General features: G+C 41.6%; 1 protein-coding gene across 2 annotated transcripts in view; it reads left to right on the forward strand.

The window, feature by feature from the left end:
• The window catches only part of PGM1 (phosphoglucomutase 1), a 426,650-nt gene that overhangs the window by 348,802 nt on the left and 62,886 nt on the right, over positions 1-14,962 (forward strand). For both annotated transcript variants that reach the window (XM_044085557.1, XM_044085556.1), the window contains exon 9: positions 12,553-12,736. In XM_044085557.1, the coding sequence (XP_043941492.1) occupies positions 12,553-12,736 (184 nt within the window). The remainder of the gene's footprint in view (positions 1-12,552; positions 12,737-14,962) is intronic.

Genomic DNA, 14,962 nt, shown 5'->3' on the forward strand with positions numbered 1-14,962 from the left:
GACAGACTCAAAAAAAACTCCCAACTATTCTCTGTCTCATGTTGCCTACTTAGAGGCGATCTCTGCTTGACTTACAAAGCCATGTCTGACCCAGCTCTGTTAGAAATGCTACATCTAAAGAAACCCCGCACCACATGCTCCAGAGACCACAACCTCATTACCACAATCAACAGAACATGCTGGTGGGACAGATTCATAACCCAGAGACTACCCATGCTATGGACTAGACTTCCCATACATATCAAGCAGAGCACCTCACTGGCCCTCTTCAAGAGAAATCTTGATGAGTGGATGGGAAATAGAAAATTGACCCTAGGGATCACTCCAGTAGCTTTACTCGACAGAGGCACTGGGAACTAAGGTCAGGTGGTACGATGCCAGGGTAATCCTATGGGCTAGGCTTGTAAAGGCTCGAGAGCCATTAGCCTAGTACACACCTGTGAACCTGTGTAGTGTGCACTTCTGTGCCTAAAGTCCCTGTGGTGATGTCATAAACAGAGTTGTCTTTTATTTCAGCTCACAGTATTGTTTTCTTAATTATTGAGCCAGATGTTTTCCAGTGCTGGTCTTTTATTCCTGATGAGGTTCCCAGAAGTCATACCTTTGGCAACTTGCATGACTAAGTATTAGCTGGAGAACCACCACATCTTAGTTTTGTAGGGGGAATGTTTCTAAAGTGGTTTTAGCATCTACAGAGCATTTTGGATTTGATCAACGGAGAGAGGCACATCCTTGCAGTGCAAAGTCAGAACTGAGAAACTACCTATAGAGTTGTTTAGGATCTTGTAGCAAGGAGGTTCTCAGGACTCTAATTTCTTTGCCTCTGAAATTAAAATAACTTGTGTATTACTGAGTGGAGGTGAAAGCAGATGTACTATGTCTTTTGAGTCCAAGAACCATTTTAGTAGTTGATGCTAAACTTCATTTTTAGAAGCTGTTAGACATCCTGAAAAATTATTCAGGAAACATAAGAAGGTGCATATTTATGAAGATGGTGATTATACATAACTTCATTGTGAAGTGGTAGTACATTCTAGAAATCCATTGGGACTTTGTAGAGTATGATGGTAGCAGTACATATGGCCTGTGTAGAAGGAAGAGGACAGTAAGTTAACATTACTACTAGGGAAGAAGGTGCAGCTTCATACAGTGTAGTTCTTTACATGTTGGCTGATGAGGAATCCGTGCTTAATCCAGACTTCCATTTGATTTCATAATTATCTGGATTAGTTGCTAGACTGAGAATGAGCAGTTACAAGCATCTGTACACAACTTAACTCTGCTAATATAGCAGATGACTCAATATCCAGAGGGTATTGCAGGTAGTGGCTCGCAGAATGTAGCAGGAGTTATGAATTTACAACTGGAGCCTGCTGATGCATCTTTTGAAGGTGTTCTACTTGGGCAGGAACACTTTCAAGCTCAGACTGTAATGAGAAATAATGGAATTAATTCTTCTTTGTCTGCGAGTGGTACAAACATCTCAAAACTCTATCGGTGGCTTAATTCAACAATATCTGCCACAAGAGCTGTCCGATCTTGTAGCCCAGGCAGGTATGACCCTAGCCCTAAGTAGCATCCTGCCATCGCCCAGAATGATACCACAGTACAAGGACAAAATGATTGACTTCAACAATTGGCTAAGCTTCTGGTGTCATTCTGAGGGGATCCAGTATCTGTCTTCCTGAGATGACATGATCGACAAACCACGATGCTTTGCCAGAGATGGCCTGCACCTGTCACCCTTGGGATTCTGGATACTGGCCAAGGCTCTTGCTACCCCTATAGTGCCTTTTTTAGGCAAAGTTCAAATGACAAATTCACCACCGTAACAGGTACAAGCAAGCAAAATCTGTGGGTAATGCTACTCAGTGCTAGAAGTCTAAACCTCAAAATGCAGTCACTTGAGGCACTCCTTAAAAAAAGAGAACATCGGCATCTGTGCAGTGACAGAGACCTGGTTCAAGGCTCCAGAGCACACACCTGCATTACCAGGCTATAATTATTACCACACCTTTCGGCCACCTAACCTGGACCGAAACACTAAAGGCGGTGGCGTGTCCATATTCAGTAAGGATATCCACACCTCCAGGCTAGTTGCTTAGCATAATGCATCTGAGATTATTCATGTGCAACTAACTCTGGGCAAGACCGCAATCCAAATTGTAGATTGCTACAGATCCCCCACCATGCCCCAGGATTCCCACTCCTCATTTCTTGATTCACTGGAAAATGTTAGGGTACAACCTAATAATGGGTGATTTCAACTTCCCCACCATTAACTGGGAAAACTACTCATGTACCAACTCTTGTGCTCAACGTTTTCTGGAATTCATAAATTCCAACACCTTGGATCAACTTATCCACACCCCCACCAGGGGCAGCAATTTCCTAGACCTGGTCATTACCAACATGGGCAACCGGTGTTCCACACCAAAGGTCAATTCCTCGGTCAGATCCAACCACAAGCTAATAACCTTAGACATCCACATCCCATTAGGGAAACCACCATAAAAGTTTCTCCAAAGCCAACTTCACGCTTCTTTAGATAGAAGTGGCAAACTTCACGACATCCATGCTGACGGACAATAGAGGTACAACTGCTGAATCCTACACAATTGCACTTTATAAGCACTTACACGAGTGCATGGATCATGCAATCCCTAACAGAACCAAGATGCTATCCTCCAAAAAAAGGAAGCCAATCTGGTGGTCCCCTGCCATAAACAAACTCTACAACAGAAGAAAGAAACTTTTGCAAAAAAAGAGTAAAATCCACTGATTGGAGTAACTCCCTGGTCAGCCTCAGTAAGAAGCTGAGATCCCTCATAAAATCTTCCAAAGCTAGTTACGAAAGCAAAATCGCCACTGATTCTAAAAATAACCACAAAGCATTCTATAGCTATGTCAGGAATCTCAATGGCAACACTCAGATCTGCTCTGAGTTACAGCACAATGGCACTAAATATACAGAACCAACTGATATGGCATCCTGGCAGATTACCCCACTCTCATCCCCTAAAAAGGGCCCATCTCTATAACGGAAGAATGCAAAGTTCCTGTAATCATGGCTGCACAGGTAAAAAAACACACTCTCCAAAGCCAAGAACACAGCATCCATGGGACCTGACAACATCCCAGGCAGCGTTCTACATGAACTACAGAATGAACTGGCACCCCACCTTGTTCAATCATAGCCTCACCTCAGGCTTTGTGACACTGAATGGGGCACAGTGACTGTTATCCCACTCCACAAAGGGGGAGCCACCATGGACCCTGGGAACTACCACCCCATTAGCCTGGTCTGCAAGGCTATGGAATGTATCATCATGGAACTTATAAACAATGACATTGGTAATCTCCAAACTCTGGACCCCACCCAGTTCAGGTTTGTAAAAGGTAGATCATGTCTCCTAAACCTGATAAACTTCTTTGAAGCGGTCACCAAAGCCGTAGATGAGGGTAAGGTGGTTCACACAGCCTATCTAGATCTCGCCAAGCCTTTCAACACCACCCCCTACTCTGGAATTGTAGATAAACTCACTAAACTAGGTATAAATCCCTATGTCACAAGCCGGGTTGCCAACTGGCTCACTGACAGAACCCACACTGTGAAAGTAGCAGACTCCAAATCCAACCTCAGACCAGTGACAAGTGGAGTACCACAGGGTTCAGTCCTGGGTCCTCTCCTGTTTGGTATCTACTTCTCTAAAGTACAGGCTAACACAGAAGGTCTTTGGCTAACGAGGTTCACAGATGACTGCAAACTAGGAGCCATAATCAAAACTCCTAATGATGTGGACATCCTACAAAAGGGCCTCACTGAGACAGATGCCTGGTGTCAAAGCCATGGCCTCAAGCTCAATGCCAAAATGTGCATCATCATCCCTTTTGGTAAAAACTCTGTACCTATGAACTACCACATAGGCGGTAGTCTACTTAACACCAAAAGTGTGATGAGACCTTGGGACACAGGTGGACAGTAGTCTCTCCTTTGATAATCACATCGCCACAGTAGTCAGGAAATCCTTCTACATGGCACACCTCATCACAAAAGGTTTTTCTTCCAGGAAAAAAAGAGGTAATTGTTCCCCTCTAATTGTCACTCATTAGACCCATTATAGAGTACAACACCCCTTTTGGTATGTACCTCACAAGACATCTACAACAACTGGAAAGGCCGCAGAAATATCTCACAAAGAGGATTACTGGCCTCAAGCAGATGCCCTACGCAGACACTCTCAAAAAACTCTAGCTTTACTCTGTCGCATATCACCTACTCAGAGGCGATCTCTGCCTAAAGTGTAGCTATCATTCAAGTCTTTTGGATTAAGCACTTGGGCTTCAGACCAGTTGTTTTACATTAGGAAGGTTTGTGGCAAGCACTGTGGTGGCAGGACAGGTAGCTTTCATCCTTCTAAGTTGGGAACTGCTGATTGAGAGCCCAGTGTCCAAGTGTATTAGTTCTGGTTTAGGCACTTGGGCTTCAGGCCAGTTATTTTACATTAAGAAGGTTCGTGGTCTGCACTCTTGTGGGAGAAGAGGCTGGACTCTGCCCTTCTGAGCTGGGAATTTCTGGTTAAAGGTTTATAGTGCCTGAATATTTGAACTGTATCTTACTGAAATTGGTTCACCTTGTTTGCTCTAGCATAGACTAGATCCAGGCCTGCTGAATCTAGCTTTGTTTATATGCTTGTTGTTTGTTTGCTTGTTATTTCCCTGGAAGCTAATTCCACCTAATACGCAACTTCTCAGCTTCTGTGGATCACTAGTGATATCTGCATTGCTTACTGTACTTATTTCCTTGTTTCACTTGAAAGAAAGTTAGTGCTTGTCGTTTTTGCATTTAGTTACTTGTAACACATTGCACTCAAGTTACCTGGCACTTGCTCACTAAAGCAATTATATAAGTCAGCACTAAAAATTAAAAGCACTACACCCTCACTCCCCACTGGCTCTTGTTTTCAATTAAGGAATTCCCAATATTATTCTAGCATGTCCAAAGGTCAGTTGTCAATCTTCTCTCCGGTCCAGCTGGTGAATCTGGGAATCTTGAGGCAATGTTATAACTGCCTCATGTACACAGACAACCCTCTCCTCCTCCCACATAACACAAATACTTGCGAGAGATGCAGCTATTTAGCCAAACTGGAGGCTGAGCTCTCTCAACTCAGGACTGGCAAGACCAGACAGGAGGAGAAGGCAACTACACACACCACAAAACCAGCCTCACATAATGCTACCACTCCACTGAATCAAACACATAAACACACAAAGACATACTCGGAGGCTCTGAGTAAAAATTTACCTAAACAGCAGAGGCCTCCAAAGCAGACACCCAAACAACTGCTACCTCAAGACACCCCACAAGCAACACATAAACCACAAAAGCAGTGTGCAAAGCAGTCACAGCCCTTAAGGCCAAATACAACACCAAACATACTTGTCATAGGTGACTCCATAGTCAGACACACTGACGTCCCACTCACCAGGCTGAACAAGGAGAGGGTCACAGTAAGCTGCCTATCGGGCGCTAGAATCCGCCACATAACACAAGCACTGGGTCACTCCACGGCAAGTACAAATATGACACAGTCATTGTCCATGCTGGTGTGAACGACCTGAGATGTACCTCCCTGGACTACATGAAAAGAGACATAGAGGAGCTCTCTGATTATGTAGCCCAGGCAGGTATGACCCTAACCCTGAGCAGTATCCTTCCTTCACCAAGAATGATGCCACAATATAGAGACAAGATGATCAGCTTTAACAATTGGCTAAATGTCTGGTGTCATTCAAAGGGGATCCAGTGTCTGTCTGCCTGGGATGACATGCTTGACAAGCCACGCTGCTTCCAGGGACGGCTTGCACCTGTCACCCTGGGATTCCGGATATTGGCTAAGGCTCTTGCCACCCCCATAGTGCCTTTTTAGGCAAGGCTCAAATTCTAAACCTACCACCCTAGAAAACAAAAATGGGAAGAAACTGAGGGTAATGCTGCTCAATGCCAGAAGTCTAAATCTCAAAATGCACGCACTCGAGGCCCTTCTCAGTATGGAGAACATCGATGTCTGTGCTGTAACTGAAACCTGGTTCAAGGCTCCTGAGAGCACCCCGGCACTATTAGGTTTTACCTCATATCATGCGTTCCGCCCCAAAACCCGGACCACACCACAAAAGCAGGGGTGTATCCATATTCATAAAGGATACCCACACCTCCAGGTTGTTGGCAACGCACGAAGACTCGGAAACCATCCAGGTGCAACTAACCATAGGCAAAACTGCTCTACAAATTGTAGCATGCTACAGGCCACCCTCTCAAACTCAGGAACCCCACACAGCCTTCCTGAAGACACTGGAGGGTATAAATGTATCTCCAAACACCATCATATTGGGTGACTTCAACTACCCGAATATAGACTGGGAACATTACTCAAGCCCTAACTTTCTAGCCCAACGGTTCCTGGAGTTCATAAATTCAAATGCCATGGAACAGCTAGTCACTGTTCCCACGAGAGGAGAAAATATACTAGATCTTATTGTCACAAACATGGGGACAAAATGCTCCACACCGAAGTATATCCCTCATTGGTGAGATCTGATCATAAACTAATCTCACTGGAAATCCACATCCCGCCCCACCCCAAACAAAAGACCATAGTGAAGAACTTCTCTAAAGCAAACTTCACACTACTCAAGACTGGTGTGGTATCCTTCAAGGCCCCTGAGCCAGTGGAAACCACAACCCAAGCTGCGGAAGCCCTTACAAATGCCTTCTATGAACACCTCCAGGACTGCATGGATCAGGCAATCCCAAATAAAACCAAGACTCTTTCCACAAAGGGCAAACGTCCAGTCTGGTGGACCCCAGCCATTAACAAACTTTACAATAAGAGGAGAAAGCTATTACATGATAGAACAAAATCCATAAAAGGGAAGTCACCCCTGATCATTATTAGTAAAAAATACGAGCACTCATAAAATCAACTAAGGCCAATTTTGAGAGAAAAATTGCCATGGATTCAAAGGACAATCATAAGGCCTTTTTCAGCTATGTTAGGAACCTGGGTGGAAACTCCCAGATATGCTCAGAATTAGTCCAAAATGATACAAAAATCACTGAACCCACAGACATTGCCAACATACTGGCAGACAGGTTCAGTGCAAACTTCACCCCTCTCCCTAAAGGAGAGATAACTATCCCAGCCGAGTGTAGCCTCCCAGACATCTCAAATGCGCAGGTGAAAGCTGCTATCTCTAAAGCTAAAAACACAGCATCAATGGGACCGGATGGTGTCCCCGGCTGTGTGCTACATGAGCTAAATGAGGAATTAAACCCGCACATAAGGCAGCTGTTTAATCTCAGCCTTACCACAGGATACGTGCCCAAGGAGTGGCGTACGGCAACTGTTGTCGCACTCCACAAAGGCGGCTCTACGGACCCTGGTAATTACCGCCCCATAAGCTTAACAAGTCTAGTCTGCAAAGCTATGGAGAGGATCATAATGGAGCTCATAAACAAAGATATAGGGGACTTGCAGACATTGGACCCGACCCAGTTTGGCTTTGTCAAGGGAAGATCATGCCTTTTGAACTTGGTCGACTTCTTCAAACAGTCACCAAGGCCATTGATGAGGGAAAGGCAGTCCATACAGCCTACCTTGACCTTGCAAAGGCTTTCGACACAATACCCCACTCGGGTATTGTAGAAAAACTTACCAGCTTAAATGTAAACCCATATGTCACAAGATGGGTTGCAAACTGGCTTAAGGACAGAACCCACAGGGTTAGAGTTGCTGGCGCTGTGTCAGACTCCAAGCCGGTCACAAGTGGTGTCCCACAGGGCTTGGTCCTTGGCCCCTATTGTTTGGCATCTACTTCTCAGAAGTACAGGCCAACATAGGAGGACTTTGGCTGACAAAGTTTGCAGACGACTGCAAACTGGGCGCCATAGTGGAAAGTGCATCAGACACGGATATCCTTCAGAAGGGACTCACGGAAACAGATAGCTGGTGCCAGAGCCATGGCCTGAAGTTAAACGCCAAAAATGTATAGTCATACCCTTCGGGAAAAACAAGGTAACCCCAAGCTACCATATAGGTGGCAATCCACTAAGCACAGAAGAGGTTATCAGGGACCTGGGGACCCAGGTTGACAGTGGTCTTTCTTTTGACACTCACATTGCTAAAGTGGTTAGAAAGACCTTTTACATTGCCCACCTGATCATGAAGGGATTCACATCCAGATCTAGTGAGGTTATTGTTCCCCTGTACTCTTCACTTATCAGACCAATGATTGAGTACAATGCCCCATTCGGGATGTATCGCACCTGACATCTGCAGCAATTGGAGAGACCCCAAAAGTTCCTCACCAAAAGGATAAAGGGACTCCAAAATCTGTCATATGCTGCCAGATTGAAGAAACTCCAGCTCTATTCAGTCGCATACCGTCTGCTCAGAGGTGACATGTGCCTGACATACAAGGCCATGTCCAACCCGGAATTAATGGACATGCTCCACCTCAAAAAATCCAAATCCACCAAAACCACTAGAGCAAGCGACTTAAACCATAGCACGGATATAAATAAGACGTGCTGGAGGGATAGATTTATCACTCAGAGACTCCCTATGCTGTGGAATAAAATCCCGGTCCATGTGAGGCAGAGCACCTCGCTGACTGTGTTCAAGAGAAATCTAGACCTGTGGATGGGAGATCGTAGGTTTACCCCGGGAATCATCTCTGTGTCACTGCTGGACAGAGGCACAACAAACTAATGGGCACAGTATTTTTTCATATAAGGGGTGGCGTAAGCCACAAAAATTTGGGCTAGGCTTATAAATGCCTTAGGGCAGATAGCCTAGTATAAACCTATGAACCTATGAACAAAGCTATATCCAACCCAGAGCTGTTGGACATGCTCCACATAAAGAAATCCCAATCCCTCCAATCTACATGCTCTAGGGACTTAACTCTTGTCACCACAATAAACAGAACATGCTGGAGGGATAGATTCCTGTCCCAGAGACTTCCCATACTCTGGAACAAACTACTTATCTATATCAAACAAAACTCCTTATTAGCACTCTTCAAGAAAAATCTTGATGATTGGATGGGAGATAGGAAATTCACCCCAGGGATCACTTCTATGGCTCTGCTTGACAGGGGCACAGGAAAATCATTTTCTTGGGTGTCGAAAGCCAGGCTACCATTTGGCTAGGTTTATATAGCCCCTAGGGCCGATAGCCTAGTACCTACCTATGAACCTATTAGGGGGCATGGCTCATCAAACAGTTATTGAAAGCAACATGACTTTGTACCAAGAATTGTTAACTAGGTATCGGAAGCTTTATCATGAAAATGTCTACTTTAGAGAATGCATTAAGCATAGGCAGGTCCCGAAGGGCCTCCGTTACTGGAAGTATCCAACTGGTTTAGTGGAAACTTCATCGCTCCATCAGGATTTATTACAAATGTTTGATGGACATGGTTGCTAATTGATGGAATTGTTTGTTCGTTATAACTCAAAGGAAATGGATGAGTTGTATATAAATATTAAGAAAATGGATGAATCCATCACACAGGATAACTGTTTTGTGCAGTTTAGAAACCAGTATGAAAAGATTTTTTCTGACATGGATAAAATGAGCGAAGCCATTAGCCAAAGAAAAAAACGTAAACTGGAGAGGGACCGTCTTGATATGTAAATGGAAAGGCATATCCTAGTCCACCAAAAGGCCAGCAGAGGACAGTTTTATTTTCTGAAACTGAAAATATTGATCACAATCAAGATAATGACCAGGTTACTTGTAATCAACAGTCCCCTTTGGACCAGACTGTAGGGAGACACTCAGAAAGAATATGGAGCAAGAGGAGAAACTCCAATTACAGGCCAGTGAACTATTATTTTACCAACCGCCAGCAAAGGAGACCATCTCATTCTTTGGACAGGAACCAGCCGAATTGGTAGATGAACTTTGTGTCAATAACCCCTTGAAAATTATTAAGAATTGTACTGGGGATTTTAGTGTTTATAACTGTAGTAGTTATAACCCAACTGCACACAGACTTGTTTAGTAAATTGACATTTGTACCTACAAGAAGAGCAGATTTTCAATAACAATAGTTATTCAGCACAAACTAATCTGCCTATCCCCAGTACATTTAATCCTGATTTATATCCGATGTTAAAAACTTTTGAGGAGGCATGTGAACTTGATATAAGATTTTTGTTGAGTAGAACTGGTTGTATATTTGAACTTAATTTAACACTATTTCAACACCAACTGGTGGATGATATTACGAAATCAGACTACGTGCGTTTTATACAGCCTGATAAAGGAGGGGGTTTAATTATTATGAATCAGGTGGACTATAACCAGCAAATGTTACAACTGTTATATGATGATTCTTATGTGGAGGCATCACTTAATGAAATTAATATTTCTTACAGTAGGATTGATTGTTTTTTGTATGATATATTAAGTCAAGGCCAGTTGACAGCAGATGAACATAAATATGTGAGTAATACTGTGCCAAAGCTGGCCACTATTTTTGGTGTGCCAAAATTGCATAAGGATCTTTATATAACCCTCCATCATTGATGGAACTTGTTCAAAGACATATTATATTGCAAAATATATTGACCAGCAATTCAAAAATTAATTGGTTCCTGTGAAGCATCTTTGCCATGATTCTTGGGACTTTTTGGTAAAATGTAATGATTTGGGCCATTTTACTGATGAAAATTTTTTAACAATTGATGAAAGACTTATTTACTTGTATCCCCCATGCAATTGGATTAGAGTGGTTTACCGATTATTTTACGGATTATTTTACCGATTATGTTGATGTGGAACAGGACAAGATCAATACTATGTCTCATCTAATGGAAATGGTTTTATGTAATAATTTGTATTATGATGGCCATTATTTTAAACAAGTAGCAGGTGTTGCTATGGGCTCACCTTGTAGTCCATTATATGCTAATGTTATGTAAGTATGGGAATTACGGCATCTATTTAATTGTGATTTTTTTTAAAGCATGTAGAATGTATGTCCATTTCCTGGATTATTTATTTATTGTATGGGGAGGTCCTGTTGATGAAATACCAGCCTTTGTACAATTTTTAAATTTCACCACTAATTTTTTAAAATTCACATACCAGATAGGTACAAATTCTATAGCATATTCGGATGTTAAGTTACTTAAAACAGATGGTCTAAAAGCTCGCATTTGTAGGAAGAAAACTTATTCAAATAAGTATTTGCATTGTTCGAGTAACCATCCGCACCATGTGAAAAGGGCTGTTATAAAGGGACAGAAGGTACATGCAGCCAGAATGGTTACAGATATGCTTGATTTTCTTGATGAATGCCATTTTATAGGAAATGTGTTTCTAAAGAGATTATCCTGTGTCTATGGTTAATGATTTAAAATGTGAGATATTTAGGAAGAGACTTTCTGGTCGGTATAAACCCTTATTATCCATAAACCATAATAATATAAATGTTACAGAAACTTACTATATAGATATGTTTTCCTTCCTTGATTTATATAAGGAAAGTGATGGTATGTTACAGTTGATGGAACCATATAAAATGTTGACATCAGAGGTTAATCTAACTGAGTCCAACAGGCCAATAATGCATTTATTTCTACATATAGGTGATAGTAAATGCGTAATGGATATTATAAAAAAAAAATTGGGCATTTATAAGGACAGATAAAGCACTATTAGAAAAACTAGATAAGTTTCCAAAATTTGTATTTAGGAGTGATAATAATCTTAAGGGTTGGTGTAATAGCCTGTCCTCATCAAATATTCAGCCTGTGTGAAAGATGAGAAAATGTGGAATGTGTGCACAGTGTAAGTTTATACTGGAGTGTGATCATTTGGATTTAGGTTCTAAACATATTTTTGCTTCTGGCTGCTATTCTTGCCAAACACAAGGTGTGATTTATGCAGCAAAGTGCAGGTTTTGTGCTGCGTACTATGTGGGAAAAATCGAGTGTAAGCTCAGAGGGTGTACGAACATTCATATGATATACAAGTATTAAAGGAAACAAGTGTCTTAGTGAAACACATTAAAGAATTCCCAAATCATACATTTAAATTTTTTGTTTCAGAACAAGTCCTGGTGAATCCTAGGGGGGACCATTGAGTATTCTTCTTGAACATAGAGGGTTATGGTAGACTTTATATTTAAATGCTTCAGTGTATCCTGGACTAAATGATATTGTGCCTATCTCTAGTGAGTTCAAACTAAAAACATTTGTAAGATAGGAATGATTTATACATGTTTTAAAATGTATTACATTGTTGTGTGTATTTTTTTAATTTATATTAGTGTATTAGTGTATTATTTTTTATTGAAATGGGTAGGTTTACTTTAAGAAATAATTGATTGTACAATTGATGGTATTTAAGGGTAGTCATATGACTATTTTTGAATGTCTGAGGAAGGCTGGTATTACTGGCTGAAAGCTCTAACATTATTAAAGTTCTTTGGTTTGTCCTTGCTGCCTTCTGTTATTCGTTTCTTACTTTTTAGGTATGACTATGAAGAGGTGGATGCAGAAGCAGCCAGTAAAATGATGGCAGATCTCGAGTCTATGATGTTGGATCGTTCCTTTATTGGGCAGAAGTTCAGTGCTGGTGACAAGGTGTATGTTGTAGATAAGGCTGACAACTTTGAATACAGTGACCCTGTGGATGGAAGCATCTCAAGAAATCAGGTTGGCATTTAACACCTAAAACAAATTGTGACTGCGTCCTGTGGATTAGGACAATGTTTTGTATTTGTGTTGCACTGTCTTTGAAAGCACTTCAGACTGCCTTCACAGAACCTATTAGAACTTGAAGCATGGTTAACTGTCCCCAATTTTAATGTGAGTGCATTGAAGGTGAAGTTTTGTATGCGTGTAAACTGGAAGGCAGGAATATTTGTTTATCCTTTATCAGTTAGTGATGGTTTACTGTTAAAAACGATTCTTTTGAGCCTGAGTAAATATGTTTTGGCTATCAAAGAAGGTAATTTCAGCTGAAATTTATCTGTGAAATATCAAGGGCACCTGAAGCTGTAGAAAGCTTACTAGTACTCTCAGACTGATAAGACTTATCTGTCATTAATATGCTTGCTCATTTCTTTAATTCGACAAAGCAGCGCAACCTGTCCTAACTGTTTTTAACCTGTGTTGCAGTGTACATATCCAGATGGTGTGATATGTTCTTATGAAAGCTTTCCTAAACCGTTTACTACAGTTATCAGTTGTGCACTTTTTCCTCTGTGAGTGCTCCTGTGCAGGAGAATTTTATGTCCATCTTCATTAATGTGTCATTTGGGTTTGGTCACCAACATTAAAACATCTCCCAGAGTAGTACAGGTAGGGGAAAGCTATTTGTGTGTGTGTGTGTGTGTGTGCACTCTCTCTCTCTCTCTCTCTCTATATATATATATATATATATATATATATATACATACATACAATATAAAAATAAAAGGAATACAACACTAACTGTCAGATAGAAAAAAATATTTAATGAGAAGGCCAAAACATCAGCCTTTAATACCCAACACTCCTTTAGAGCCCCCAGGTAAGAATGCCCCCACTTGTGGAAAGGTGTATGTTTTTTAATTAATAATCCCATTACCTTACACCAAACCCAACAATTTAGTGATTTAGAATTACTTCATATCTTGGTAAGTACAAGTTACATGTACCTTTAATGTCATGGACAAGTCCAGAACCCCCACTGCCCATGAAAAGTACCTTGACAACTTGGGTTCCCTAGCCTTTGACCCTTACAGTACTGCTAGATTTCAACTATCTATCCCTAAAGTGCTTAATGTACACCATGATAATGTATGTGCAAAATTTTCTAGACATCAATGCCTAATGTCAACCATTTCAGTAACTCTCCATACTAGAAACACAGACCTTCTAGATTTGGTTATCACAAATGCCACCATGAAGCACAGAACAGTTGTCCCTTCACTAGTCAAATCTAATAACCATGCCATAGTGTTTTCAAAATGCTGACCGACAAAGGCTGCTATGAATCTGCACCATCTTCAGAGATTTTTCCAAGACAGACTTCCTAGCACTTGACACCGAGCTTGTAAACTTTAACAGTTTAAGGGCTCCCCACTCCACGTAAACCTTGTAGAAAAAGCGTCTGGTTATATTAGTAACTTTTTTTGTATTTATACTCCTGTATTGAGGCCTCTGTCCCCACTCATAAATACAATTCTAAGCTGAAAAATACACCACTTTAATGAAAAAACAGCCTTGAACCTTACATCGGGGATGGGGGGGGGGGTGACTCCTAACCCTAAATAACTTGAAAACTCGTCTCTTAAAAAGGGTAGTTAGGAAACTTAGGGTAATGACCAAAACTTCTAAAGTCAAATAATGTGTTGAATATTGGTACTGTCTGAAAAGAAAACCTTGAACCCTTTTACATCTGTGACAGGAGACTAACAATAGAAAGGACTGCACTGGGTTGATATCAGATTGTACAACTCACTCTGATCCACGATATTGCTAATAAATTATCATACAAATTTGCCTTAAGCATCTTTCCTCTGTTCTATCTTTGCCTTTCTTCCCACACCATCATATCAGTATTATACTTCACTAACTTTCTTTGTGCAATATCTGCCCTCGCTTCCTGCTGACCATCAGATCCTCTCTATTAGCCCATTTGTTCCCCTTAGTAGATGAGGGCTAGATATGAGGGGTCATGGTCCAGGCAGCCATCAGGTGTAGTTCAAGTCCCCCCCCCCATCCCTAGTCATGTACACATGCAGTGTGTTGCTAATGAGGGATGGTACAGTAGACTGATGATGGAGGAAATGCCTCCAGTTATTCAAGGGGAATTCTGTACAAGAGGTTCTGCCCCCCCCCCACTTGACGTACAAGTAGGGATTTCTTCAGTCTTCCCAGGTAGATTATATTCCT

Source organism: Protopterus annectens, chromosome 10.part0 (genome assembly GCF_019279795.1).
Source record: "Protopterus annectens isolate FY-2018-M chromosome 10.part0, PAN1.0, whole genome shotgun sequence".
Classification (NCBI taxonomy): Eukaryota; Metazoa; Chordata; order Ceratodontiformes; family Protopteridae; genus Protopterus; species Protopterus annectens.